The 25,451-nt window shown below is 45.3% G+C and overlaps 8 protein-coding genes across 8 annotated transcripts; 3 read left to right on the forward strand and 5 right to left on the reverse strand.

The window, feature by feature from the left end:
• Positions 1 to 140: 140 nt before the first annotated feature.
• On the reverse strand, positions 141 to 3,153 carry I203_100707 (uncharacterized protein; the record flags this gene model as incomplete). The annotated part of the gene is made up of 5 exons (XM_019150018.1): positions 141 to 991; positions 1,055 to 1,134; positions 1,198 to 1,244; positions 1,302 to 2,590; positions 2,757 to 3,153. 5 exons carry the CDS (start codon positions 3,151 to 3,153, stop codon positions 141 to 143), a joined length of 2,664 nt encoding a protein of 887 aa, XP_019000714.1.
• A 2,573-nt stretch (positions 3,154 to 5,726) lies between these two features.
• On the reverse strand, positions 5,727 to 6,290 carry I203_100708 (uncharacterized protein; the record flags this gene model as incomplete). The annotated part of the gene is made up of 1 exon (XM_019150017.1): positions 5,727 to 6,290. The coding sequence occupies one exon, from the start codon at positions 6,288 to 6,290 to the stop codon at positions 5,727 to 5,729; it is 564 nt and encodes a 187-aa protein (XP_019000713.1).
• Positions 6,291 to 6,738: 448 nt separating this feature from the next.
• On the reverse strand, positions 6,739 to 9,182 carry I203_100709 (uncharacterized protein; the record flags this gene model as incomplete). The annotated part of the gene is made up of 13 exons (XM_065516707.1): positions 6,739 to 6,759; positions 6,823 to 6,882; positions 6,960 to 7,372; positions 7,440 to 7,541; positions 7,601 to 7,652; positions 7,712 to 7,944; positions 8,029 to 8,051; positions 8,105 to 8,181; positions 8,245 to 8,445; positions 8,512 to 8,546; positions 8,610 to 8,906; positions 8,966 to 8,977; positions 9,044 to 9,182. 13 exons carry the CDS (start codon positions 9,180 to 9,182, stop codon positions 6,739 to 6,741), a joined length of 1,665 nt encoding a protein of 554 aa, XP_065373525.1.
• A 362-nt stretch (positions 9,183 to 9,544) lies between these two features.
• Positions 9,545 to 11,134, reverse strand: I203_100710 (argininosuccinate lyase; the record flags this gene model as incomplete). The annotated part of the gene is made up of 1 exon (XM_019150015.1): positions 9,545 to 11,134. The coding sequence occupies one exon, from the start codon at positions 11,132 to 11,134 to the stop codon at positions 9,545 to 9,547; it is 1,590 nt and encodes a 529-aa protein (XP_019000711.1).
• Positions 11,135 to 12,230: 1,096 nt separating this feature from the next.
• Positions 12,231 to 14,843, forward strand: I203_100711 (uncharacterized protein; the record flags this gene model as incomplete). The annotated part of the gene is made up of 15 exons (XM_065516708.1): positions 12,231 to 12,334; positions 12,400 to 12,464; positions 12,536 to 12,574; positions 12,662 to 12,735; positions 12,812 to 12,876; positions 12,934 to 13,016; positions 13,081 to 13,176; positions 13,338 to 13,414; positions 13,487 to 13,563; positions 13,651 to 13,835; positions 13,910 to 14,085; positions 14,148 to 14,217; positions 14,283 to 14,455; positions 14,529 to 14,623; positions 14,696 to 14,843. 15 exons carry the CDS (start codon positions 12,231 to 12,233, stop codon positions 14,841 to 14,843), a joined length of 1,527 nt encoding a protein of 508 aa, XP_065373526.1.
• A 717-nt stretch (positions 14,844 to 15,560) lies between these two features.
• On the forward strand, positions 15,561 to 19,649 carry I203_100712 (uncharacterized protein; the record flags this gene model as incomplete). Its single annotated transcript, XM_019150013.1, has 10 exons — positions 15,561 to 15,668; positions 15,761 to 15,852; positions 15,938 to 16,541; positions 16,638 to 16,931; positions 17,006 to 17,263; positions 17,329 to 17,678; positions 17,801 to 18,138; positions 19,046 to 19,178; positions 19,266 to 19,510; positions 19,627 to 19,649. The coding sequence occupies 10 exons, from the start codon at positions 15,561 to 15,563 to the stop codon at positions 19,647 to 19,649; spliced, it is 2,445 nt and encodes an 814-aa protein (XP_019000709.1).
• Positions 19,650 to 19,967: 318 nt separating this feature from the next.
• On the reverse strand, positions 19,968 to 20,847 carry I203_100713 (uncharacterized protein; the record flags this gene model as incomplete). The annotated part of the gene is made up of 2 exons (XM_019150012.1): positions 19,968 to 20,383; positions 20,451 to 20,847. The coding sequence occupies 2 exons, from the start codon at positions 20,845 to 20,847 to the stop codon at positions 19,968 to 19,970; spliced, it is 813 nt and encodes a 270-aa protein (XP_019000708.1).
• Positions 20,848 to 21,871: 1,024 nt separating this feature from the next.
• Positions 21,872 to 25,429, forward strand: I203_100714 (uncharacterized protein; the record flags this gene model as incomplete). Its single annotated transcript, XM_019150011.1, has 3 exons — positions 21,872 to 22,132; positions 22,202 to 22,509; positions 22,576 to 25,429. The coding sequence occupies 3 exons, from the start codon at positions 21,872 to 21,874 to the stop codon at positions 25,427 to 25,429; spliced, it is 3,423 nt and encodes a 1,140-aa protein (XP_019000707.1).
• Between the last annotated feature and the right edge of the window lie 22 nt (positions 25,430 to 25,451).

A 25,451-nucleotide genomic window follows, 5' to 3' on the forward strand; every position in this document is an offset into this window, starting at 1 on the left:
GATACAAACAGTTGGATGAATAACGTATGTATATACATAAGTACGAAGATGAATAATAATAATGGGCTCCTCACCTGACCGAACCAAGTAATGTATATCCTTACCTGCCCTTCCCTTCCTTGACCATTCCCAATCGGTGATTATAATCCACTAGAGTCCGTCCTTTTCCTATTTCTAATGCTTTTTTCCTTTTCTTTTTGTTCTCTTTCAGCTTTAGCCCTGACTCTCATCGCTCTCCAACCCAACTTATGTCTACCCGTCGCACTCGCACTATCTTGAGGTTGACTTTCAGTCAGATCAATCACATTTTCAGGTGTGTTCCCACCCGTACCCGTGCCAGTCCCGTCACCCGTATTTGTCCCAGTCATACTTCCATTATTTGAAGAAGAAGAAGCCTGTTTGATGACCTTTTCCAATACCTGCTTTTCATTCTCCAAATCGAAACCTTTGTTTTGCGGTACATATGTGAATGGACCGTTGACACTGGCTGGATGAGGGTTGAAGATCGCTTCGATGATCACCTCAGGAGGTAAGTCACTGATCCCGTGTCCGCCATGATGTCCATGGCCGTGATGCTGTGCGTGACCGTGTCGTCGTAAATGGTGAGTATGATGTTTATGTCCATCGTGAGCCTTGGAAATGTTTAGTATGACTGGAGAAGGCTCCAAAGGTTTGGAGACGTATTGAGGTGATGGTGCGGGTAAAGGCGCCGGTGATTGTCGACCACTACCAGGTTGAATCGAGCTCAAGGGTTTCAATTCTTTCTTGGGACTATCGTTGATCTTGGTTGATCTACGTGAAATCGACGGTGCGAGATGATTCTCGTAAGACTGGTAGCTGTGATTGGTGATCGATCTACCCAGGTCGGTAGCAGATCCATTCCTAGTCTGATAGTTGGACGAGACGGTAGAGTATGTCGTTCGGGATCTTTGAAGTTCCAAACCCATAGAGGATCCAGAGGATGAATTCGATGGTGTTTTGACAAGACCCACTGAATCAAACGAAGGAACATCAGTCACAGTTCTAGATGGGTACAGTTGAAACATGCACGTACGATCACTTCGCATGGCTCCTTCTGTATCAGGCATGAAATCGTGTACGCCAGATACATGATGGCCTTCCTGCATGGGTGGACTATACGCGAATAATCAGTCAATGTCAATCAAGTTACTCTGATTGAACCAGTAAATGACTCACGCTGCCCACTTGGCTTCACCACCTATCCATCTCATATCGACCGACAGCTGCAGTCAAATCTCATCAGCATCCATAGTAGCCATGATAGTAAGAAGCGTACTCACCTTGATGGTCGCATTCGTTCTACTACCTTTCAACAAAAACCTTCTAGTCATCTTACCTTTACCCGCAAACGCCGCCAGATCAATGTCTACAATCCCAAAGACAGTCTTCTCTTTACTTTCTTTCCTCATAATATCCGTATGAAGTTCTCTGCTTCCATGTGAATGTACCGAAGAACTATCGTTGATCAAATGCGAATTTTGGCTTTTATGCGAGTGAGAGGGAAAAGGCAATTGTTCAATGACCAATCTCAGGCCTGATTCGGATAATGGTCCTTCACCTAAATAAGGTAATAATTGGCCAGGTGACGATTTCTGTCTATAAGGATCAGTCGAGCTTGTTGGAGTGGTTGAGGTAGGCGTGGTAGCGGGTTGTAAAGATTTACTGATGGGCACTCTCGAAACGTGATGCAACTCGTAGTCCCATTTGACCGAATGTGATTTCAATGATCTGGCTGGTGTTGTTCCTTTCCTCATCTCAGAGAACCAATCAGACTGAACACCGTCATTGTTTTGTCGATGACCGTTGTGATTGTTCTTTCGTATTCCAGGCCCAGATAGTGATCGGACCCTAGAAGGGAAAGGTCGTGCAGGTCCAGTAGTAGATGCCGAAGTGGAGGATGAAGTATTGGTGGTTGCCATGGATATAGCCCTGTTCATCCCTCGCCTCGATGGTTCGCCGATATTTGCCATAGGATCTATCAAAGTTGAATAAGATGGTATCGTGCCTCCCCTTACGGGTACAGGGACAGGAGATGGAACTGCTAATCGATCGGTGGGTGTCGACATTCCGGAAGACGTGTCCGAAGGTCGTGAACTGGATGTCATAATGGGTCGATGGATGTTGATCAAAGGTGGTAAACCAGCTTTACCAGATGAAGATTCAGATCGTTCACTCGATTTACTCGTACTCCTTGAGCGAGGCCCATCATCATCATCGTCCTCAAATGCTTCCGGCTCATCGGTCATCTGCTGAGGTGATTCCGTTGGTAGGGTGTCTGATTGGAATTCAGGAGAAGGCGTATCAGGCGCAATGACTTGTTTAAGCGGTGTAGGCTCGGAACCCCTCTTGTCTGGTCTTTCAGAGCCATCTTTGGGTGGAGGCATAGACAGGGACTTGAGAGGGCGAGATGGTGCGGCGGAAGTGGATGGTGTGACCATTGATCGAGGTGTAGGTGGATAGGCTCCGGATGAAGCTGTAGAAGTGGTCCCCACGGATGCGGTGGAGGATGAGGCTTGCATATTTTGGGATTGGAGCTTGAGATTGGGCAAAGAGGGTTTGGCAAGTGGAGCTTTTTGAGAAGCGCAAGGTGGTGTCAGCTCGTGCATTGAGTCCATGAACGTCCGGTGGTAGAATGTATATATACCAAAAAACGTATATGCGGGACGTGAGAGCATTTTACAGGTGAAGAAGGGAGATGGCATGAGTGATCTGGAATAGACAGAAGAGTTACTCACCGTGACCATTTTTCGTCAATTCCAACATCTCCTTCGGTCTAGGTTTCTTTCCTCTAAACTTCCACTGAACATCAAATTCACCTGACAGCTGGGGTACATTCCCCAATTCATGTATCACCACGGTAGTCTCGAATATCGCATGTTTCTGATTATCGAACATATGTTTCAATTTTGAGGATATCCCAGGATGATGATGCTGTGATTGCGAACGAGATGGTTGGGATGGAAGATTCTGAGACGATGAGGTGAGGGATGTTGGGAATGTTATAGGGTTCGGTGTGGATGATCTGGATATGGATGCAGGAGGAGGGAAGAAGGATGATGAACGTGAAGAAGATCCAGATTGGGATTGATCCGTTATACCTAAACTAGGTCGTAACAATGATGATGTCGCCATCTTCCCAAAATTTTGAACGGAAGCTGAAACTTGATCATACGATTGACTGATTCGATAGAGGTTCGAGCGTTGTTATTGTTATCGTCAATCGTCACGTTGAGTCTGAATTGATGTTTAATGCATATATAGGATGTCCGTGATGTACAACAAAGGGTTGGTTGCGTATTTCTGGTTTTATGAACCTTGATCAGGCTAATGAAAGGAGTTGCTGCTGGTCTGGAAGATCGTTTCCGAAGGTTTATTCTCCTTGACCAGATATACATATATATATGTCAAATATACCTACTTGAGTCTATCTTCAGGCTAATTATGGTTGTGGGCGATATCCAATGTATGGTGATGGTGGTGAAGAATATGACGATGCTAGGCTGGGTTGACTCGTCACCACCTGAACCTGAGTGATATGCCGATGATCACCAGTGACTTCGACGTCCCCAAGGGTTTTTATCTTTATCTGTTGGGGTTGATCTTGATCTGGCGAAACGTGTATCAAAGGATGATTGATGGTGTTTGTCGCTTGTGCGCGGAGATGCGTGTCCAAAGAGGATGTTTGGCTGTTTTGAGTGAATTGCAGGTGTATGTACAATTGTCAACTTGATGCCGTCGGGGTATCGATAGAAACATCAAATTTGCTGCAACATCTTGTATAGACATCCATGTCCTACTATGATTGACCAGCAGAGTTTTTGCAGTCTGGAATGAGTCACCCAAATCACACGTCCACTGTCCACCTTCGGGCCGTCGGTCTCGATGTTATTCGGGATTGTTTGGGTTGGATTGTTGAGCTCTACAAACTGTCCTCTTGGGATGCTGAGTTCTGATCTGCTCTCTTGGGTTGGGCGAGACTGGTGACTATGGATACAACAGGAGCAAGAACATTCTTTTTCTTCTGTTCTATTCCATTCTGATATATATATGGGGTGTATCGATTATCAAGCACACAGATTCATGTGGATATGGATGCTTGAGCTAAGTATCATGGTGACGTCTGCTGTACGAGTACTTCCAGGCCCACGACAAGGTTTGTTTGAACTTGATCCGGATTTAAGGGTCCAAGCGACGCGGCATGCGACGGAAATAGCAGTGCAAGGTAAAAAGTCTACGAAGTACATGCAATCGAGCAAAGAAAGGAACGCCACAGAAGGTACGCAGTGTCTATTTTAGGCTTACTGTACTTGGTCAGAAAAAAAAACGTAAAGGATTCGATCAACGATTGATAATTTAGCAAGAGCTGGATTACAGAGAGATAAAGATAAGAAAATAACATCACTCGATCCAGACGCTCTCCTATCACGAGTCGTCCATCTACTAGTCTTTCAGATCGAAGACTTTGCAGGTCAAAGCTGACTGAGTAAGTCGTATCATACTGCTGTGGGAAATGAGGATGAATCAAACTACACATCACGATCCCAGCCTCATGAGAGATCCATACGAATGTGGACCCACCTATCTCCACATCATCTTTTTCGGATCCCTCTGACTCACAACAGCCTAAAAATCGAATTGAGACATCTCACTGCGCTGCTCCTCTCCTTCTCTCTTTCTTCACTTTCTTCAAAATGACTATATACAAGATAATACTCATCTGCCAATGATCGTATGCCTACCGAAATCGGAGCTTGACTGTAAAAATAGTCCAGAAAGGCTTCTTTTGGGCTGACAGTATCGTATAAACCATTTACTTCCCCGTCACTCGACTGTCCGTGTACAACAGGTGGTTGAGGTCGAGTTTCTTCCATCAAGTTGGAGAAAAATTCCGATGTTTGAATTATATCGTCAAGGCGATAGAGTTGTTTATCCACTGGCTCGTTGGAGTCCTTCACCCTGCTAAGATAATGAATGAACCTGTCCTCCAGACTTTTTCGCATTCCTCGAGTAATCTGACCGCCTATGCTCAGAGATGAACTCGACTCGGCACGCAATATGTCTGGTTGAGAGTTGATATGTGCTTTCCAAGCATCCGAATACTTCTTACGATAGATTTTCTGAGTCCACCCACTCGTACGTCTCAAGTAATCATCAATCAGCTCGAGACTTGAATTATATACAGGGCGATTTGCTTGGTTATCTTGTAATTCAGCTGAGCGTGAAATTTCTCTCTTAGCTTCGAGGGCGTCTTCTCGCCATCTCTGAATGATTGCTGAGTTTGCGATTGTAGGGGAAGAATTGCTCGCAAAATTCGCATTGTTGGTATTTTCAGAAGTATCAGACATGCTGCAAAATTTTATAGAAGAAGCGATATCGAACAGACAGACAACCCAGTAGCGATCCTGAAGGATCATGAGCTGTGTCCAGGTTGATTAGCTGATCTCTTTCAGAATCATCTCATGGCGAAGGCTGACTCTGACTTCCCTTCTACTGGTCAAAGCAGATCATTTTGAAAGGATATCGTACTTCTCAATGTCCTCAATCGCCACTAAGCACTTGAAAGGACAGAGGACGCATTCCTCTTTGGACACTAGACGTGTTTGTCATAAAGATGGTACCGTATTGGCTGATCAGACTGTTTGTACGATAAGTTACGGTGAGTGGTGTGGATCAAAGTGCCCATACCACGTAAACACAGACCAAGCTCAAAGCATCCTCGTATATCCCAAACAAGATCTATTATCTCCAAGTCTCCTTTGATAACCCTCATACCAGCCCTCAGCGAGCTTTTTTAAACTATCTGCATCCTTGCTCAACAACCAGTCCACCAGCGCTTCATCGGGAAGTTGAGTCCTATACGTATCCGTACCGGTCAATTCCTCGTTTGGGAAATCTCGTGGATGATATTGAGTGTAAGTATGTTTGATATCTGACGAACACCAATCTACCTCACCGCGAAAGAGCTGCAAACCTCTCTTACCAGAATTGGTCAAGTTGTTTCGCATCGTCGAAGCGAGCTCTTCACGCTCGTTTGCAGTTATGAACGATGGACTTCTCGAAGATTGTTGACTGGCGATCCGCTGAGCAAAAGTTTCCTTGGTCCAGTCCACTGTATCACTCTGAAATTGCTGTAAGAGTTCGATTCTCGCTTGTCTGTATGCGGCAGTATCACGATCGGTCTGAGCGTTGACTGAACGCTGGATCTTGGTGATGATCTCGGTGATGACTTGCTGAAAGTCCGCGGCAGAAGTAGCCTGGTTGGCAGACATGACTGTGTTTGTATAGTGAGGTGACAATCGTATGAAGTGAGAAATACGATACTGTACTTGTCGAAAGAGCACAAGAGACAACTGAAAGCACTCTGCCTTATATACTGTATCAGTACTGTATTAGCCTTCCAAATAACACCTAGAGGGGTATAGGACTGATGCACTCCTGTGTCAAACATCTTTTCAGATTTCCGAGAAAAAACACGCAAGAAGGCCCCATGTGCACAGCATAGTTGATCATCCTTTATCCTCGTGCTTCATTTTCTGAACATCGGGGCCCGACCCTGGGTTTTGTACTGTAATGAGAAGCTTCGTCCTCGTCTCATTGGTATATTGTACCGTACATGTCTAGGAATATCCGTTGTGTATATGTACCCTATTTCATAATTCCAGCGCCTTCTGCACCGCTTCTTTATGATGCACCTGACGCTTCTAACTATGACACGGCTCATCCTCTCGCGAACCATTCCTATACGGGAAGTGTCATTAGTATTTGTCAATTCACAATGTCCGAGGTAGACATTCAGCTTACCTTGATTGAACCGCCGAACGCTTTCAAAGCGGCATCAATATTCTCCAAATCTCCTGCGAACTACACGACATTGGCCAAATCCACATCAGCATAATCCTACTGATCGATCTCGAGAGATGGTAAGATGATCAACATACAGTTGCTCTGAAGAAATTCAAGTCTTCCGACTGGTCCACTCCTTCTTTCTCTACTATGAACACTTTAGCAGGTAACAAGACAACTTTACCATGTTCCACCAGATGATTCCATAGTTCATCCATCAACTCCCCTGCATTTGAGGTATATTGAGCGGGTTCATTAGTCGATTTTAACTCTAAACCTGGTGGCACCTCTGGTTCTTTGCCTACTGTATCCAAAGCTAAGTTGACCGCTGTTTCTGCTGGACTGTTGATGGGGTTTTTTCTATATCGCGGATGTGAAGTCAGGTCAACACGTAGCCATTGGAACATTCCCGCTCCGCACGGGACGGTAGACACTAGATTTGTGGGGACATATTCGTTCAGTCGATCGAGGAAGTAATCTCGCTTGTTCTGGTATTCAAGTCGTACACCTAAGACATTAGGAATGAGTTTAGCTGAAAGCTCAGCGTAAGATAATGGGAAGTAGGCTGGACATACCCCACATCCATCTGATGAATCCACCGATACCCCAGTGTTTGTCCGAGAGATAAGAAGCGAGAACAGATTGACTTAGACCATTAGGTACTTGAGTGGTAGTTTCTGCAATGTAGAACAATCATTTCAGTGAGATTCTAAGTAGGGGGTCCCGAAAAGCGCACCTCCGATTCGGAGAAGTCTTTCGATGAAAGCGGAATTTGCTGTAACCCATCCCTAAGATACAGCTCCATCAGTTTCACCACATGATCATAAACAACGCATTATTGACTTACAAGTCTAACACCTGGACCAAACACTTTACTGAATGTATCGATCCTGATCACCCTGCCATCCACATCACGAGATAAGAAAGATCTAACTCCGGCGTACTCGTTGAATACTTTGGCTACAGCTTGGACGTCATCATCTTTAGCATGTTCAGGGGCCGGAGGTAATTCCGAACGGGCTTCTTTGAGCTGCAATTGTCTTTTGTGTACATCAGGCTCGTATGCGGCGAATTGAAGAGCTGGAACAGACCATCGATCAATGGCATTAGCTCAGCTCGTCGGGTGTGAAAGCCCATAGTCTTAGTTCAACAAGCAACACTCACGATAGTACGGATCGTCCTCCATACTGGAAAACAGAAATCAGCTTGACCACCTATGAAGCAAAGAGAGTAGACATACATGATCACATCGTGTTCCTGACAGATTCTGTAGATCTCATCATACCTTTCCTGAGGTTGAGTCGATCCAGTCGGATTCTAATCGCACAGTCAGTTTTCGCTCTGCCTACAATTCTACGATGATGCGTATAGTTGACTTACTTGTCCACAAGGAATCGTATAGAGAACATGTGGTTTTCTACCTCGAACTCTCTCATCCCAAGTACTCAAGACTTTCTCAAGATCTTCAGGTACCAGACCTTCTCCATCTACTTTGATAGGAGACAGTCTGGCTCCCTTGGCTCTGGCTGCGTTCAACGAAGATGCGAAAGAATACTCTTCTGTCAAGACGGTATCGACGTCCTAAGCAAAAATATTCCGGGCTAAGAATAGGACAACTAGTAATGAGAATGAACGATATGTACTTACCGGTTCCACCAGAAGTTGGAAGACTTTGGATACACCTGAACTCATACCATCAGCCTAATGTATTTCCCAACAATGGATAATTGAAATTGATCACTGACCATCTGTATTACCCAAAGTGATATAAATACTTGAGTCTGAGATAGTCTTCCCATGAAGTAGCTCATTCAGCTCTTCCAACTGATGTACAAGCTCTGGAAAGCCATTGCTGAGCCCATATTGAAGGATATCATTCAGATCCAAAATACCACCCTCGTCATTTTCTGTTCCTTGACCGGTCTTCTTCAAGTGTATTTCTTCTGTGACGGCCTCGCCCTGCTGCCAATCTTGAACGTCACCATTCAAGGTCGATAATTTTGGGAGAGTAAAGGTCGCATGTGACATGGGAAACAATGAGGCTATATGTGAATTTGAAGGATTAGGATGTCTTTCGTGGGGTCCATACCATGCAACTTACGATGCGGTGTTCCTATGAATGCCTCTATCCGTCAGTACACGTTCAATGTCCCAGAGAGGAGTGCAAGAGCCAACATACCTCCTCCAAGAGTCAGAAGCTTTCTACTTCCCACCAGCGCTCCCAAAGCCTTCATCGCACTTGGCTGTACGGTCCTCACCCGCTTAGCGAGGTGATGAGCCAAGTCGATGCTCTCCGGTAGTGTTGGTGCAGGCGACATTTTGACGGGAGTTATTTAGTATCTCTTGCTGCAATGAGATACGAACAAGAAATGTCAGAAATTAAGTGATGTGAGAGCAACAAAGCTGTTGTGCAGATCGAGTCGACACAAGATGTTGCCCATTGACATATTGTATGGTCTAATCGGTCCTCTAGTATCGTTGATGCAATGAGTGTAGGGTGAATCGGATCGAATAAACTAATTGCGACACATTGCGTTTGGATCTTGATAAGTTGGTACGCGTGGTCTCGGATATGACCGAACATCACCCACGACGGTATAGTACGGTGGCAGACATCTGAATACATGAAGAAGATACAAGTATGGACTATCAACAGATGCATATACCAAAAGAATCGTACCTATCCTATGATACCCTGAATAGCCCTCTTGAGCTCCAATTCCGACTGATCGATCTGATCCTTCTTACCCTTTAGCCATTGAACATCTTCTTTAAACGCTTCAGAACTCATCCCCAAAATCTCATTAACCTCTCTCGGACTGACACTTCCAGCACTGACTCGAGTCTTGACGAACTCTTCAGGATCAAGCGAACCTTGAAGCTCGGTATCAAACATATCTACAGGATGACCAAGCGTTTCCATACCAGCTCTTCGTAAGATTTGTTGAGAGACCTGAGATCTGGGGAGACTCTCCAATTCACAAATCCTTACTAATCTAGCTACGACATGATGAGCTTGTCTAAATGACAATCCATTATTCCTCACAAGGATATCCGCAAGATTACTTGAGGTACACCAACTAGTCTTGAGAAGCTGTTTCATCCTTTCCGATCTGACTTGCAACGTATCGACTATCCCACCCATCAATTGAAGCATATTCGAGGTAGTTGTAAATGCAGAATCTAACAAAGGTACCGATCTTATACCCTGATCACCGGTTCCCTCACCTCTGAACCTAGCTAGAGCTGTAGACCTCCAATTGACCGCTCCTCCAGCATTAGCTTTGATAGCTTCTAGCGTTACCGGGTTCTTCTTTTGAGGGAAGATCGAACTGGTACTGCAGAACGAATCGTCCAGTTCTACCAAGCCGAATTCAACGCTTGAGAAAAGGTGTAAGTCTGTTGCGAGATCGTTAAGGGCAGCCATGACGAATGAGAGTGTATAAGCAATCTCAGCAGCGTAAAATGCTTCTCTGGATAATTTAGAATGATAGATTGTTGAGTCGAAGCCTAAGAGCTTGGTCGTTCGTTCTCGATCAATAGGCCATGAAGTTCCCGAAAGACCTACACCTCCTAGGGGATTGCGGTTGGTTCTTTCGAAACAGTCTTTACATCTTTGGAAGTCGTCGTGAAGCTTATCGACGTAGGATAACAGGTAATGACCGAATATACCAGGTTGGGAATGTTGCAAATGTGTATATGTTGGTGTTATGGTTTCCACATGCTCTGATGCTACTCTGATCAAGATTTTCTGAAGATCGAGGATGAAAGACATGACTTCAAGTAATTTGTCTCTCTTGAATAATCTACGAGCAGTGGCACCTTGATCAATCCTTGATCTGGCAGTATGAAGCATTCCAGCAACGTCTTCACCCAATCTCGAGGCCAAGACGGCCTCGATCTGAAGGAGTAATGTACCATTGGCCATATCGAGTGGGATCTCATCACCTCCCTGAGATCGAATATCAAGTAAGACAGGGAAGAGTTGTCGAGAGATCGAAAGTGGAATGATGGACTGTTCGGTGATCATTACAAGATGAGCCAGATCAATCTGCAGAAATTTGTCGAATTGTCTCTTCTCCCTTTCGACGGTCGGGAGATTCTCATATAGCTGGAGAAGCTTGCTGGGAGGTTTGGCAAGTCGAGCTTCGGTGAAAGCTACACCTTGGTGGGAGTGACCGTTGGTAGGACCATTGAGGTGACCACTGGTCTTGATGGGAGCGTTAGAGATGGGCGCATGTCCGTTGGTGATTGGTGTAGCGATAGGCATGGTGGCTGCCAATGATGCTTGGTCAGCCTATTCTTTGTACGCACAAAAGCGAGGTTGATGACTTACTCAGGGTATTAGTATATTGCTGTAGCTTAGAGCAGATGGTCGAATGATAGAAGTAAGCGAACGTGCATACTATGTATTTGAAGGCCGTCAGATACTGTGCAAAGGCGTCTTGACTTGCAAAGCGCAACTCACCAGTCCTGCGAAAGTGATCCAATCGACAGTGATACTGACACTTTAAAGAGTAGGTCTCAACGATCGCCCTTTGCTTGATCGTCTACCTGCTTTCTTGATGACTTATCTTGACTCAACTTAAATGTATTGTCCACCTGTACCTCGAGCGGATACTGTCCACAGCCCTCTCAGGTCACACTGCCCATCTATCTCCAGACACAGAGAATGTTGTGGAGGTCCACGGGTAGACAGAACCTCGGATTGCATCTGCGAGGTTTGGTTCATGCTGTGTCTCTTCATAAAAATGGAGATCTGTCCGACACCTATGTGAATGCTAATATATTAAGCGGACATACATCCAAAAGTACTCTATATTCATTGATTGATCGGCTCGGAGTACTGCTCGAGTACTCGGATAGGCTGTACTCGTGTTGATCTCGGATCACATGACAGACAGGGTTTATTTGTTTACTCTTTTAGGAGATTTCTTTGAGGTTCAGGTACCCGTACACACAACTTTAAGTTATCAAGTTAAGCAGGAGAAGGTGGGAATTTAACCGCGCCGCGTGTTAAGGCTTAAGCGTATTCGCTACTACTCGTATCTTGACACTGTAGCTCTGCCCGACTGAGTCCGATTAGCATGCTTACCGGTATCATGAGGCCGGTTTGAGAGGTGGACTGGAATCCGATAATTTGTTGAGAATCACTGATAAGAAATTCCGGTGATCCGATTGATCACTCGACTATTTCATCTTCTACAAGTGTTATATACCGACACACTATTGTTAAACCTCAGGATGATCCTTCACACTACATCCTACGTTGTGGACAGCTTTGATCTACTGATTGACCAACATAGACACGGGTTCGACTTCAAGTTGACTTGATCACGATATCCCGAAAGTTCAACGATTCAACGATGAATCGAACACAATCCAAGGACGAGATTCAACCGTCCTATGTGATTGACTCGGAAAATGCTCCTGGCGTCAATACCCAGACACGATCCCAGAAGACGGAAAAGTAGATGTGATCAGTGGGGCGCAAGTGCAATCTAAGTCTAAAGCAGAGAGATTATTCGTAGCTAGGTTAGATTTCATCTTGCTGGTTTACGTTTGTGTCTCCCAAATCATTAAAGGGTTAGATCAACAGAGTAAGTCCTAGACTGTCTGTGAGCAGATGGTCAAAACGTATAAGGTATTGACTGAGGTTCAATCCATGTAGACGTCTCGGTTGCATACGTCTCCGGTATGAAAGAAGAAGGTGAGTACCGTTGATGGAGATCCTCTTAATCTGTTCAGATAACTGATCAAGTTTTATTTTATCTACCGTTATCGTACGAATGGTCAGATCTCAACATTCAAGCCAACGAGTACAACTACTTCACGACCTATTTCAATGTCGGTTATGCTGTTTTCGTTATCGTGAGTAACATTCCCTTGTCCCACGTACGAATTGTATCGCGGTACGTCGACTGATTTGGGACTTGACTCGGAACAGCCTTCTCAAATCATGATGACCTGGACTAGGCCTTCATGGTGGTTACCTGGACTCGAGTTTACTTGGTAAGTATACGATAACTATCGAGTCATCATGATTTATCATTGACTTTACGATCACAGGGGTGTCCTCACAATCGTTTTCTTCTTCGCTAAAAATATTAAAGAGATCTACGCGCTTAGAGCACTAGTCGGAGCTTTCGAAGGTAAGTCTCGTGGATGATCACCTACACGAAAGTATATTGACTTTACACTCTTCCTCACATCCAGCCTCTGCTTATCCGGGAGCAGTCTTCTTACTCTCCAGTTGGTTCACTCCCTCTGAATTGGCTTTGAGAATCAGTTTCTATCACAGTTCACAATGGAGTACGTAATTTCACATCCACACCCAGACAGTTATGCGGATGGACTCAAGCTAATGCTAGTCTATCTTACTCTACTACACAGTGGGCAGTATGGTGAGTTTGATCTGACCTGTTGTCTCTTATCATTCGAGGTAGCATTAGGCTCTCTTGTGACACATTCAGTTGGCTCCGGTCTTCAAGCTGCAATCTATGAAGGTCTCGATGGAAAGTCTGGAATCAGAGGTTGGAGATGGATGTTTGTGAGTGTCTTTTGCGGCTCTTCGCCACCGCGTACAAATCAAAGCTAAAATCGTCATGTTTTCACCTTCCAGTTGATCGACGGAATCATGACTATCATCGTAGCTGGCCTTGGTTTCGTCCTGATCCCAGATTATCCTTCGAATCCAAAGTGAGTATATCTCTAGTTAGATCCATCCACCTCCATACCCACCTTTCTCGGGTGACCAGCGAGCTGATCGTTTTTTTTTTTATATAGTCCCAGGGCATTCTGGTTGAAAGACAGGCATGTGAAACTGGCTCAGGATAGAAGTTTGAGATACCCAAGAGCCGATAACAAGAAATTCAACCGATATGCTATCGCAAGAGCATTTAAACAACCTCAACTTTACCTGTTCCCTATATTCTACATGACTGCTCAACTTGCACAACAGGGTTATTTATGTAAGTAGCACTTGTTGTCCTGCCTTCAGCCATTGAACTCAAAAGAAATATTGACGCTCAACGATCTTCACTAGATTTCAACCTGTTCCTGAAATCGCTCAAGAATCCCGATGGCACTGCTGTCTGGTCGGTCGCTCAGGTCAATGCACTCCCAATGGTGGGATATGCCATTTCGATCGTCCTAGTCTGGGGTTGGGGTTGGGCTTCAGATTACTTCCAAACTCGTTGGGCCATCATCTTCGCTCAAGCTGTAAGCGAACCTCTCTTCTAGTATCGCCCGTGCTGCGGCTGACTAGGCGTGTCTCATCACAGGTGCTCGGTCTCATTCCAGGTATCATCATGTCTGTATGGAATGTCCCAATGGGTGCCAAATACTTCTCTTGTACGTCTCTCTACCCTTATTCAGACGGTGTGAACCTTAACTCATAGTATGAAATGATTTTGTAGACTTCCTCAGTTTCTCATTCATCGCTACCTCTCCTCCACTTTTCGCCTGGTTGAGTGATATGACGCCTCACGACTCCGAGATGAGAGCATTCATCAACGGTTGTTGTACTGCTACATGGTACGGTGTGAATTCATGGGCCAATGTACTTATTTGGCCAGCAAAGGAGGCTCCTGTGAGTGATCAATCCTTCTGAGCCTTGTCTCACCCGGAGTTCAACTGACAGAATGTTTGACTGTGTAATGCAGCACTACAGAGTAGGATGGAAGTTGACAGTAGGCATGTGGTTATTCGTAATGTTCGAAATTTGGTTGATCAGATTTGTCGATATTAAATACGTTAGGTAAGTCGATCACCGTCCTCTGACATGCCGGATATCCACGCTCAGCAGGCTAACAATTGTCGAATCGATTAGACCTCGAAATCAGAAGGCTGGTCAAGAGCTCTATGAAGATCAAGTCCAGCATGTTCCGCATGCCATTGACGATGATGCGAATGTTACGTTGGATAACAAACAGGTTCAAGATGGCCTCGAAGTCGTCCCTGTTCAAAGTCGACGATGAACGATTGAAAGGAACTGATAAGTGGCGCTTGGCATTTTGGAGTACGTTGGTAATCGGTAGCTTCCCGCTATGAAACCATAATCTGCTATTAATTGGGATAATTTGTTATGAAGGGTTGATACAACTTTGTATGGTGTAAAAAAACGAGATGATGTGGAAACTGGTTTATCGTGGTTGATTGAACATTTGTAATTAGTCCAAACTCGGCTTTTTGAGAGGACTTGCAGTAGTGATAGTTGTCTGCTTTGATCTTATGGGCTTATATTCATGCAAAATGGAACAAATGGTTTGCAATGCGAATGACAATTGGCAATTGTGGCGGGAGGGTAGATTGCGTTTAAACGTCTGTAGGACTTGTATCGGCGTATCGAAGCGGGTGACAAGTGGAGATCGCTGCATAGGCGGAGACTGACGCCTCAAAGGCCCTGTGCGAACATGACGCTGCGGGCTTAGCAGCTCGTATGAGTTCAGACGGCCACCTTTCGGTGCTCATTCGGCTCCTTGCCTGTTCCGCTGGTCCCGATGTCACATTTACGTAAGGTTTCCTTATCTTGCCATCCTTTGAAGGGACCCTCTTCGACCACCACCTGATCATATGAGCATATCACAGCGCTATTCGTAGCATAGCTCAACACAACAGCTTTTCACCTCTTGTACATTGGTACATTCTCAGTATTCGGCTCGAGCAGGTAATCCATTAGACTCCCGGCACACAGGATGCCTCCAAGTCCAACTCTTCGAGCGAGGTCATCCTCCATTACTCCGATCGGTCCTATTGCACAGGGAAGAGTAGCTTGTAAGAGATGTTTCATACGGAAAAGGAAGGTAAGTCTCATATAGACCATCATGCCAAGTGGAGTCAATAGGGGACCGGAAGCTTGAAACCATGAGCTAATGATTGAAGAGTCAACTCGCAGTGTGATAAGTTGCAACCTCGATGTACAGCATGTGTGGAAGCTGGTGTAGAATGTGAATCTGGTGTCAAAGGTGTCGAGAGGAATCTGTTGATGTGAGTACATACCCAAGACTGACCTACTCCATGCACTTTGGATATGTTGAAGTCTGACCGGACATTAATTTTGATATGCGAACAGGCAAACTCAGGAGTTACAACGACGTATAGATTGGTTGGAAGGATTAATACGGGATAAACAACCTGCACTCCAAAATATCAGTTCTATATCAACTGGATCTCCTTTACTCCCACATTCGACCCGTTCTTCAATCCTACAAACGAACCCACAGGAATTCAATCTCTCTACATTGGTTTCGGCGAGTTTGTCAATGCAAAGAGCAGAGAACATGCCTGATCAAGGTTACGTCGAAACTCTCAGTCCTAAAATCCAACACTATAACATGGATCCATCTCTATCGGTCTCTTCGGCGAGCCAACACCCCCAATTCCCCACTATCGCAAAGGCTTCAGAAATCGTCAGCCGCTTTTTGGCGAGACATTTACAAAGTCATCACTGTGTGACTAAAGAGGGCATAGAGGAGGATTTAAGATTGGTCTATGGGGAGAACGGTCTAATCAATCCGGATTTCGCAGGAAGCAGATTTAGATGTTTCTCGGTGATTTACCTCGAGTCCAGTCCCGCTTATCATGGAGGTGATACTTCCCTGGAAAGAATTTATGGAATGACTTGTAAGAATCTGGCGCTGAAAGAGGTTTCCAACGTGATTGCGAAAGAGGATTTGGTAAGCAGTTTATCCTATTTCAACCATCTAATCAGGTTTTACAGAAATTCTGGGGCTGAGCTATTGAACGTTGATCTTTTGTCTTCCTTTTGTCAGACCGCTGTCCAAGCATTGACGTTGTTATGCATCTACGGTGTGGATATACCCGGAGGACCGAGTCTCAGTCAATTAGTCGGTTTTGCTGCCCGTGCAGCTATGACAATTAATATACACAGACGAGACGATATCTACCTTGCGTCATTGATGGGATTAAACCATGATCAGGATGAATTCAAGAAACATAATGAACTCAGGAAAAACATATTTTGGGCGATATACTGTTTAGATCGTCTGGCAAGCTTCACATTGGGCCAGCCGTTATCCATCAGAGATAGTGATATCGATGTGGATGTAAGTCACATCTCAGTCATTTATGGAATAGAGAAACAGACGAAAGCTGAGACCAATGGTATTAGCTACCCTAGGATTCAGTCCCTCAGACAATTGATTCTTTGTCTGTGGAAGTGTCCAGTATCGCCCTACGATGTCATCAGATCCACCTTCGTCGATTATACGGTATCGTCAGGGAAACGTTCTACTCGGCATCCGTAGATTCAAACAAAACGATGAAGGAAAAGGAGGAAATCGTAGCCGATTTCGTACGTCAAGCTCAAGCCTTATACAACCAGAGTCCCTTGAAAGCGGCTTTCGCGCCTATATCCGAAGCTACTATCTCTCGTCAGGTAAGTCCTTTTTTCTTTGAAACTTATGTGAGAGGGTGTTGAACTGGTATTCTGCGTGCATTTAGGTGGTAGACGATATATCTTATCACCAAATGATTATGGCTGCTCATCGACCATCTCCTCTCATATCTGAAATCCCTTCATCGTTCATCATGACACTCAAATATTCTGCGAGTCTCTCCATCGATTTATATCGACATTATTGTAAATCCAAGAAAGTCTTGATTATCTGGACTCACTTGTATCAGATATTCATGTCGTGCACCACCTTAACATACTGTTTCAACGAGTTCCATCAACGTGAAGACCTAATCGATCTCGATGAGAAAGAGGTGCATACTAGGATAGAACAGTGTAAAGATCTTCTATCAAAGTTCGGTACTTCATGGCCTGAATCATCAAAATATCAAATCATGTTTGATAACTTGATCAACTCTTTCAATTCCCAATTGAGATCTCAACTTGGTCGACAATCCTCTCAATCACAATCGCAAGTCATCGAAATCAGGACCAGAACCAAAATGATAATGATAACAGAGCAATTATGGATTTCTGGAATAATATCAATAACAATCATATTGGAAGCCGACAAAATCAGAATCAAATTCCTATAACTTCGATTGATACCGAATTGCAACAACAAACTTTCTCTTCTACCAATCTAAATGGCGAGATATCTCCATCTGCAAGATCAGAAAATAACGAACTTGGTCAAACGCAAAGTCAATTAGTGGGGAATATAGATCAACCGGACGTATCGATCTTTGATCTTTTTGGGAATTTCCCAATGTTGGATCCTGCTTCAACGAATGAGCAGGAGGGTCAATCTGCAAGCACGACAGAACAATTGCTAAACTCGATGGGACCTCCCTGGGGTGAGTATTCGCCTGGGTCTTTAGGATCGATGAATTCCATCATGGGTATATAGGGTCGTAATCTTATGTAGACGGAACTGTGCTAGCGTTTGGTCTTTGATTGTATTTTGATTACACGATATCGATGTATGAGGGAATGTAAAGCGGCCATATCCGCCAAAGTGACATATGTTCCTAGTGCCACACATCAAATGAAGAAACACCGAGAAACTCCGTCCGCCAGCATGTACTGAAAGTAACTCATGATCTGATTTGATTCCGTTCAAATTCGCAGGTTTTTGGTCTCGGTGTGGGTGAGTGTTGGGATCGGATTGCTTGGACGACACTGTTGCCTCGAATTTAGCAAAAGAGTAGACATCCTTGATCCCTCTTACTTCTCAGTCTTATCCAACACTAACGGGTTTCTTACAGGTTATCAAAGTGAGTGTACTTGTCATTGCAGGAAGCACAGAAGAGCGGAGTACTGATAGATTGCTGCTTGTCTGCTTTTCCTTCGATTAGATGGTCAAGAGTGAGTTGTGATGACATCGTTCTCTGTGTTGAAGGATCGCTTGCTGACTTGCTTTTTTCTTGCAGGTGAGTATTTTTTCAATATCGGGCTCTTTATAGAAGGATCAGGAAGGTTCTTTCGTCGATGCTGGGAAGGTCAATGGGATGGAGGTGGTGGGGAATGAGTACGAGTCTAAAGGGTCGAAGGGATACGGATAGAGGATCCAATTGGATGAAGGGCCTAAGGGCGGTGCGATTAGATGGATGTGAGGGCGGTATGGAAGTCACATGGCATCAGCATCGACGACATGGCACATTATAACGTCAATCTCTCGACATGTCAGGAAATGGATATATGGTGTATAGATAGTATGGGCCGAATGCTGATGATACGTTCGTTTCACTTCTGGTTGAATAGTCTACAAGCCCGGAAAAGTCGCTGTCGTCCTCTCAGGTCGACAAGCCGGTAAAAAGGTTGTTGTCATCAAACAACAAGATGACGGAACCAAGGAGAGACCTTACCCCCACGCCGTTGTTGCCGGTATCGAGCGGTGAGTTGGGGTCATATCTCGTCTTAATCGGTATCATCACATCTGACTGGAGGTATTTGCTGATTGACATGTGTGATGATCATGTAGATACCCTCTCAAAGTAACCAAGAACATGGGTAAAAAGAGAATCGCTAGACGATCAAAGGTCAAGCCTTTCATCAAAGTCATCAACTACGCTCATCTCCTCCCTACCCGATACCAACTCGAACTCGAATCATTGAAAGGTTCAGTCTCCAACGAAACTTTCAAGGAACCCACCCAACGTGAAGATGCCAAGAAGGCCATCAAGAAGGCTTTCGAGGAGAGATACGCCAAGGGTAACAACAGATGGTGTAAGTGGATCTTTCCCTTGAGTTTTATACATCCACTTTACTTCCCTCGTTGTACTGGACACCCGGCATTGCTCTCACACTGGAATCACGCTGATAACTCTCATTTGCGCTATTAGTCTTCTCCAAACTCAGATTCTAAGCTATTTCCGTAGAATATGAAGTATGGACAGAATGAGTGATATGTACTGGTGTACATGTATGATCGTTAGCATGCCGATCTTATACAACTTGCATGACAACCTTTTGACCTTTACGATCTTGCCATTGTGTTCTGCGTTCTTTACTTAACCCATTTCATTGATCGTGACGGTATCGTAACAATCCTTCATACAGCACATAGCACATCTAAAAGATTACAATACACCAAGACGACCAGTTCGCAAGATGATACCGACAACAGATTCATACCCGTATTGGCCCCTGCCGAATCTCAGCTGAAACATCTTGCCTTTCCGATCTACTTTTGCAGTTCCCTTACGAGCGATTCCAGGTACTCTATTCTCGACTGATTTCGCTCATCTTGTTCTTCAACTGACACTTCAAAATCCTTACTGATACTTGCTAACGTATCAATCATCTTCGAACAGTCGGAGCCATACCATTGTATTGTATTTTTCAATCTTCCATTCTCATCTTCCAATCCTGCACATCTAGCTGAAAGTGAGTTATTGACAATTTCCAAAGTTCCCAGAGTTTCTTGTGACGATAATTCACTTTTAGTCGTATTACTACTAATCTGGTCTCTTTCAGCGATAAGTTGGGAATTGGTATACTCTAAATCGGATTTATCTTTCTTTAAATTCAGTATCATCTCTTTCAATGAGGATAGTTCCGATTTTCTCTTTTGTTCCCTTTGCTGACGATACATCTTGTCTATATATGTCACCAGTAATCAATCAGAGGGATTCCCACGGTAGAGGTCCGAATTGACTGTACTTACCCCTTGTCTTCTTATTCTCATGAGCCCAAGCGCTCATCTTCCAAGTTTTTTTGGAATGCTGTTTCTGTTGTTTTCTCACTCGTGAAGCAGAAAGAGATGTACCGCCTTTCGAGCTCATACTCCCAGAAGTACTGCAGGCTTCCTTCGGTTCGCGATATTGAAAGAAGTCGTCTGTGCTTACTGCAGAAGAAGAGCGTCGATAAAAGTCGTCGCTCTTGGGTGTGAGAGGCATTGAACATGCAGATGGCAGGCCACTTATATATTCGGAGAGGTTGAGGCTATCCGCTTGGATGTTGGTCGACAATGCCAAATCAGCGCATATTGTATTATCAAAGTCGACCTGCCATTCAGAGGGTGGTATGGTCTCATCAATGCTCGTACGGATGTGTCGAGACATGGTGTTTAATGTGCTGGTGGTGATTCCAGTGTGGTATGAATATGTATGGCAAGAAACGGGGGCAGCACGGAGACGGAGCGTTGACGAGTATTCATGGGCAGATCGATCAGCTCTCTGAGTACATCGTTGATGGCAAGCGTTAAGGCGTACTTGCCGTATCAATCGATGAAGTTCAAAGGTGATCAAGGGACGGTCATATATCTAACATGATTCATCACTTACTTCCTTTGACAAGTACGATTTTGGTTGACACTGGTGACGGTTTGACCACATTCAATGAATAAGTGTCCCGTGGACTCCATGGATACGAGCCATCTGTCTTGAGTCAGATTTCTGGAATTCAGTTTATACATCATAAAGAATTTGACCATAACACCCATTGAGGGTGATGTGGTTGAAGACATTCTCGATACCCTTTGAAACTGTCTTTATAACATATCCGACTGAATACATGCACACACCCAAGTCATGTACTCGAATGAACCGGAGTTGCCCAGCTGCTCCCTGTCCAGCTCACTTCTCAATGAAGTCTGCTTGGCCAATTGTTTTGTGGGTCATGGTCACCAGCAGTTGATCAAGACTGATGAGCCAGGAAAGGAGTCTCGATGTCGGTGATGTCCGCGTGCATGACGAGTCTAAGCTTAAGGTTGCAGATGACGGCAACTCACATACACATCACATCACGACACTCATCACATTCTCATTCGACGTTTATCACATCCATCGTCTCATTCATCAGGCCTCGTCCTTGTCCTCTATCTGCCCAAATCACTGTCGTATCCGCGGAATCTCTCAAAATCGACTCGCATCTGAGCGTTGTACCATATATACCTGGTCAACCAACCTATCCGTATAGTACTCGTAGTCCCTTTAATCGATCCCATCATCTCATCCCCACAACTCATCAAACAGCGTGTTTCCGGCCTATCTATCTTCCTTATCTCTGCCATCGCATCTCACTCAAACTTTCGCACTATGGTGATACATCAACTCAGCACATAACCGACTCATTGCCTCACCAATCATGTCTAGCGTACCGCTCAGATCTACTTCTACGCGATCACCCAATCCCACTGCTCTACTGGCTCAACCCACCGGAGAGAGGAATCTAAACCTTGCATCGTCTTCCGCATCTTCCTCTCAAATCGGTGCTCAAGCAAGTAGGGCGGATCAGGTGTTATATCGGTTCTACCTGAAAACTGTGCAGGTATTGGTAGATGGTAGATTGACACATTATGGCGGTACTGTGGGGAAGAAACCTGGTGATAAGAAGAAGGATAAGTGGGTGAGTACAGATATCCATCTCATAGAAGATGTATGGGTGTGAGCAAACTAATGCTCAACATGTATATAGTTCAATCTAATTCTACCTGAAGTAGATCTATATAAATCAGATTTACAGATCTACCGTTCAATCTCATCTTATCAACCTTATACAGAACCTGGAGAGACCCCTTCTCCTTCATCATGTACAGTTCCACCATTACTCATCGCTTTCATACTCGATACCAGTGATATACCTAGCGGTCAAGCCTTACTATGGAATCGCAACGGTGCGAAAGTCCCTATCGATGTGGGATTATCAGGGAAAGGAAAAGGCAAGGGCAAAGAGAAGGAAAGTAAATCCGGTATCGTACTGGAACGATGGACATTAAGAGCTCAGTAAGTCCAGCTCACATCGTGATTGCTTGAAGCCGAGCTAAGCTGACTTGTGTGATTGGCATATAGGTTACCTCCTTCCGGTTCCAACTCTTCTTCACAGCTAGCCCCTCACACCGCTTACCGACTAGGTATCATCCATTTTCGAGCTGTACTCTCTCTCATACGCCTCTTGCCCGCTTATCGCCTTTTCCGACGCCTACGCCGTTCGAACAATGGTCTACGTATGGGACTGAAGTTATGGGGTCCCGAAGGATACCCCAATACTCCTGAAGGTCTTTCGGAAGCGTGGGAAATCATGGAAAGAGGTTTGATAGGCTTAGATATTGGTCTAGATGAACTGGTGTCCGGTGATACAGTTCAGCCTGAAGAGATTGAACGTTATGATTTCCCAAAACTCGATCTGTTTGGAAATGAATTCACATTAAGTGCCGAATATAGGCCGGAAGTTGATTTCAATGTTGAGGATATGGAAGCTGTCTTAAGTGAGCAATTCGTTGATATGGATGAAGATTGGTTCACACCTACTGTATCTCGTCGAAATACACAAGAAGATCCCATCAAGTTGAAGAGCGAACCAAGAAGGGTGTCTATTCCTACACCTACACCTATACAGTCGAACAATTCACCTATACCTCAAAGACAACCTGCTCTGCCTGTTGGATCAATAGCTTCTGGCGGCGCTGGGAGCTACACTACTTCAGTTAGACAAGGTGGAAGTAGAGTACCTGCCAGTCAGGAGAAGCGAATGGCTGTCGGTAGTTTAGGGACCGAAAAATGGGGAGCATTCGCCGAAGGTCTCCCATTCGCTGGAGGAGCATCGACCACAAGTCAAAGAGAAGTACAAAGTCACGAACCTCCTTCACCCAGTATGGCTACTCCTGCTGCTATTGTCGCTGCCAGACGACTATCGGGTCATTCCATTCAACCTTTCGCTTCTGCTTCACCATCAACCTCGCTGCTTCGTTCCACACCACCTCAAGCATACACCGGATCTCCTATCCCCTCTTCATCTTCGGCCCGTCCGGTCATTGGTACATCCCGCCCTTCTTCGGTAGGAAGGACAAGCTCGTTCCTGTCGCAGTCTGGAAGATCATTCACTCACGCTCAACTGGCAAACATGTATGCTGGTTCTGCCTCTCCACCTGTGACTGGTGCAATGTCTGGTGTAGGCGTCCAGATCCCTACATCTTCGCCACCACCGGGTCAATCACCCGTTTCGCCATCTTCGCTCAGCTTCACCAAACAACCTGTCCCCAGAAGTATATCTGGGCGACCATGCTATATGACACCAAGTGCTTCATCACCTTTCATACCCGAATCACTGGAACGGGAATCTCCCTTATCGTCTAATACAGGTGCGCCCAGCATCATCAAACGGTACTCCTCGTCCCTATCCCAACGATCAGGCAGAGCGATAAGTGGTCCTGCCAATGTCACCGCCGGATCTCAAGGAAGTAGTGTTGGGGAAGGTAGCTTGCCTGGAAGTGCAGGTCAGGGACTGCTTCGTCGCACCAGCACGAGAGAGAGTGGATTGAGACATAGCTTAGAAGGACCTGGATCGGCGAGTACCAGATTACCTGCACCGGACGAAGATGATATTCAAGCCTTCCTCAAAACCCTCGACGCGTTACCCCAACCACCCTCGATAGCCGCTCAAGCCGTGCAGTCATCTTCGCGGTCTCACTTACCTTCGACTTCATCATCCCTCTCTGCGCCCTCTGTCCCGCCCACTCCATCCCCTCTCTTGACTTCCTCTGGATCGCCCGGTACCGGCGCTGCAGGATATGGCGGTAGAGTACCTATGACAAGACAGCAGGTAGATGAAGAACTGAGACGTATGGCCGGATCATTCTCACTCAACACACCTTCAGCATTTGTGAATTCGCCATCAGCAATTGCATCTGGATTATCTTCGCCTGTCAGAGGTCCAGCCACAGGATCTGGGTCCAACACCAACTCAAACTCGACCAACCCCTCTTCTATAGGCTTACTCAGTGCTTCCAGACCCGCTTCAGCGAACCGAAGGGCTATACCTGGATTCGAGCAGGAAAGGGGTAGTAGACCATTATACAGAAGGCAGACTTCCGGCGAGAAATCACCTTTGGGTCCTGGCCCTAGTTCTGGACCAGGTTTGAGCGTACCTACATCGATTGCCAGTAGATCACCTATATCAGCTAGTCCAATGACAGCTTTAAAGTCAGCTGATGATGTCCATAATCATACGCACCCTCATATTCATTCACACGTCATTCAAGGAGGAGGAGCGAGGAGCTTACCAGGTAGAGGCAGAGACGTAACCGTGTTAGATGAAGAACTTCTACCTGCTAGATCCGCCGGTATCACCAGTGTCCTATCGCCTCAAACTACGGGGACAAGTGCGACTGAATCTATGAGATCCAGAAGAGGACCGGTATTGCTGAGGGGTGGATTTGGTGACCCTCCCTTTGGACCAGGAATAGGAAGTGGAAGACCGTCATCGTATTCTAGTCCTTCACATAGTCCTGTAAGGGATATGCCAACGAAATCTACAGGTGTAGGGTTGGGTATCAAAGAAAGTGAATCATGTGAACCTCCTCAACCACAATCACAACCGCAATTGTCTAGTGGTACTGGGATTGGCGTAGGGGCAAGATCGCCTTATACGATTGCTGCTAGACGATCCTCGGGAGGGATCAGTGGGTATCCTGGATTACCTCAGTCGTCAGGAAGGACACTTAAAGGTCAACGAACCGCTCCGTCCTCACTAGGAAGAGAGGATGATGCCAATACGCCTATTGTGCTTGGAAACACAAGGAGGGAAAGGGATAGGAGTAGAGTGAGGGATGATAGAGTCCAGGAAGAGGGTATGGAAGAATTGGAAAGTAGATTGAGCGGGATAGGAATTGCATCTGGAAGAGGAAGAGGAGATACCAATTGTTGATTGGATTCTAATAGTTGAGGTG

The sequence above is a fragment of the Kwoniella mangroviensis genome, assembly GCF_000507465.2.
Source record: "Kwoniella mangroviensis CBS 8507 chromosome 1 map unlocalized Ctg01, whole genome shotgun sequence".
Taxonomy (NCBI): domain Eukaryota; kingdom Fungi; phylum Basidiomycota; class Tremellomycetes; order Tremellales; family Cryptococcaceae; genus Kwoniella; species Kwoniella mangrovensis.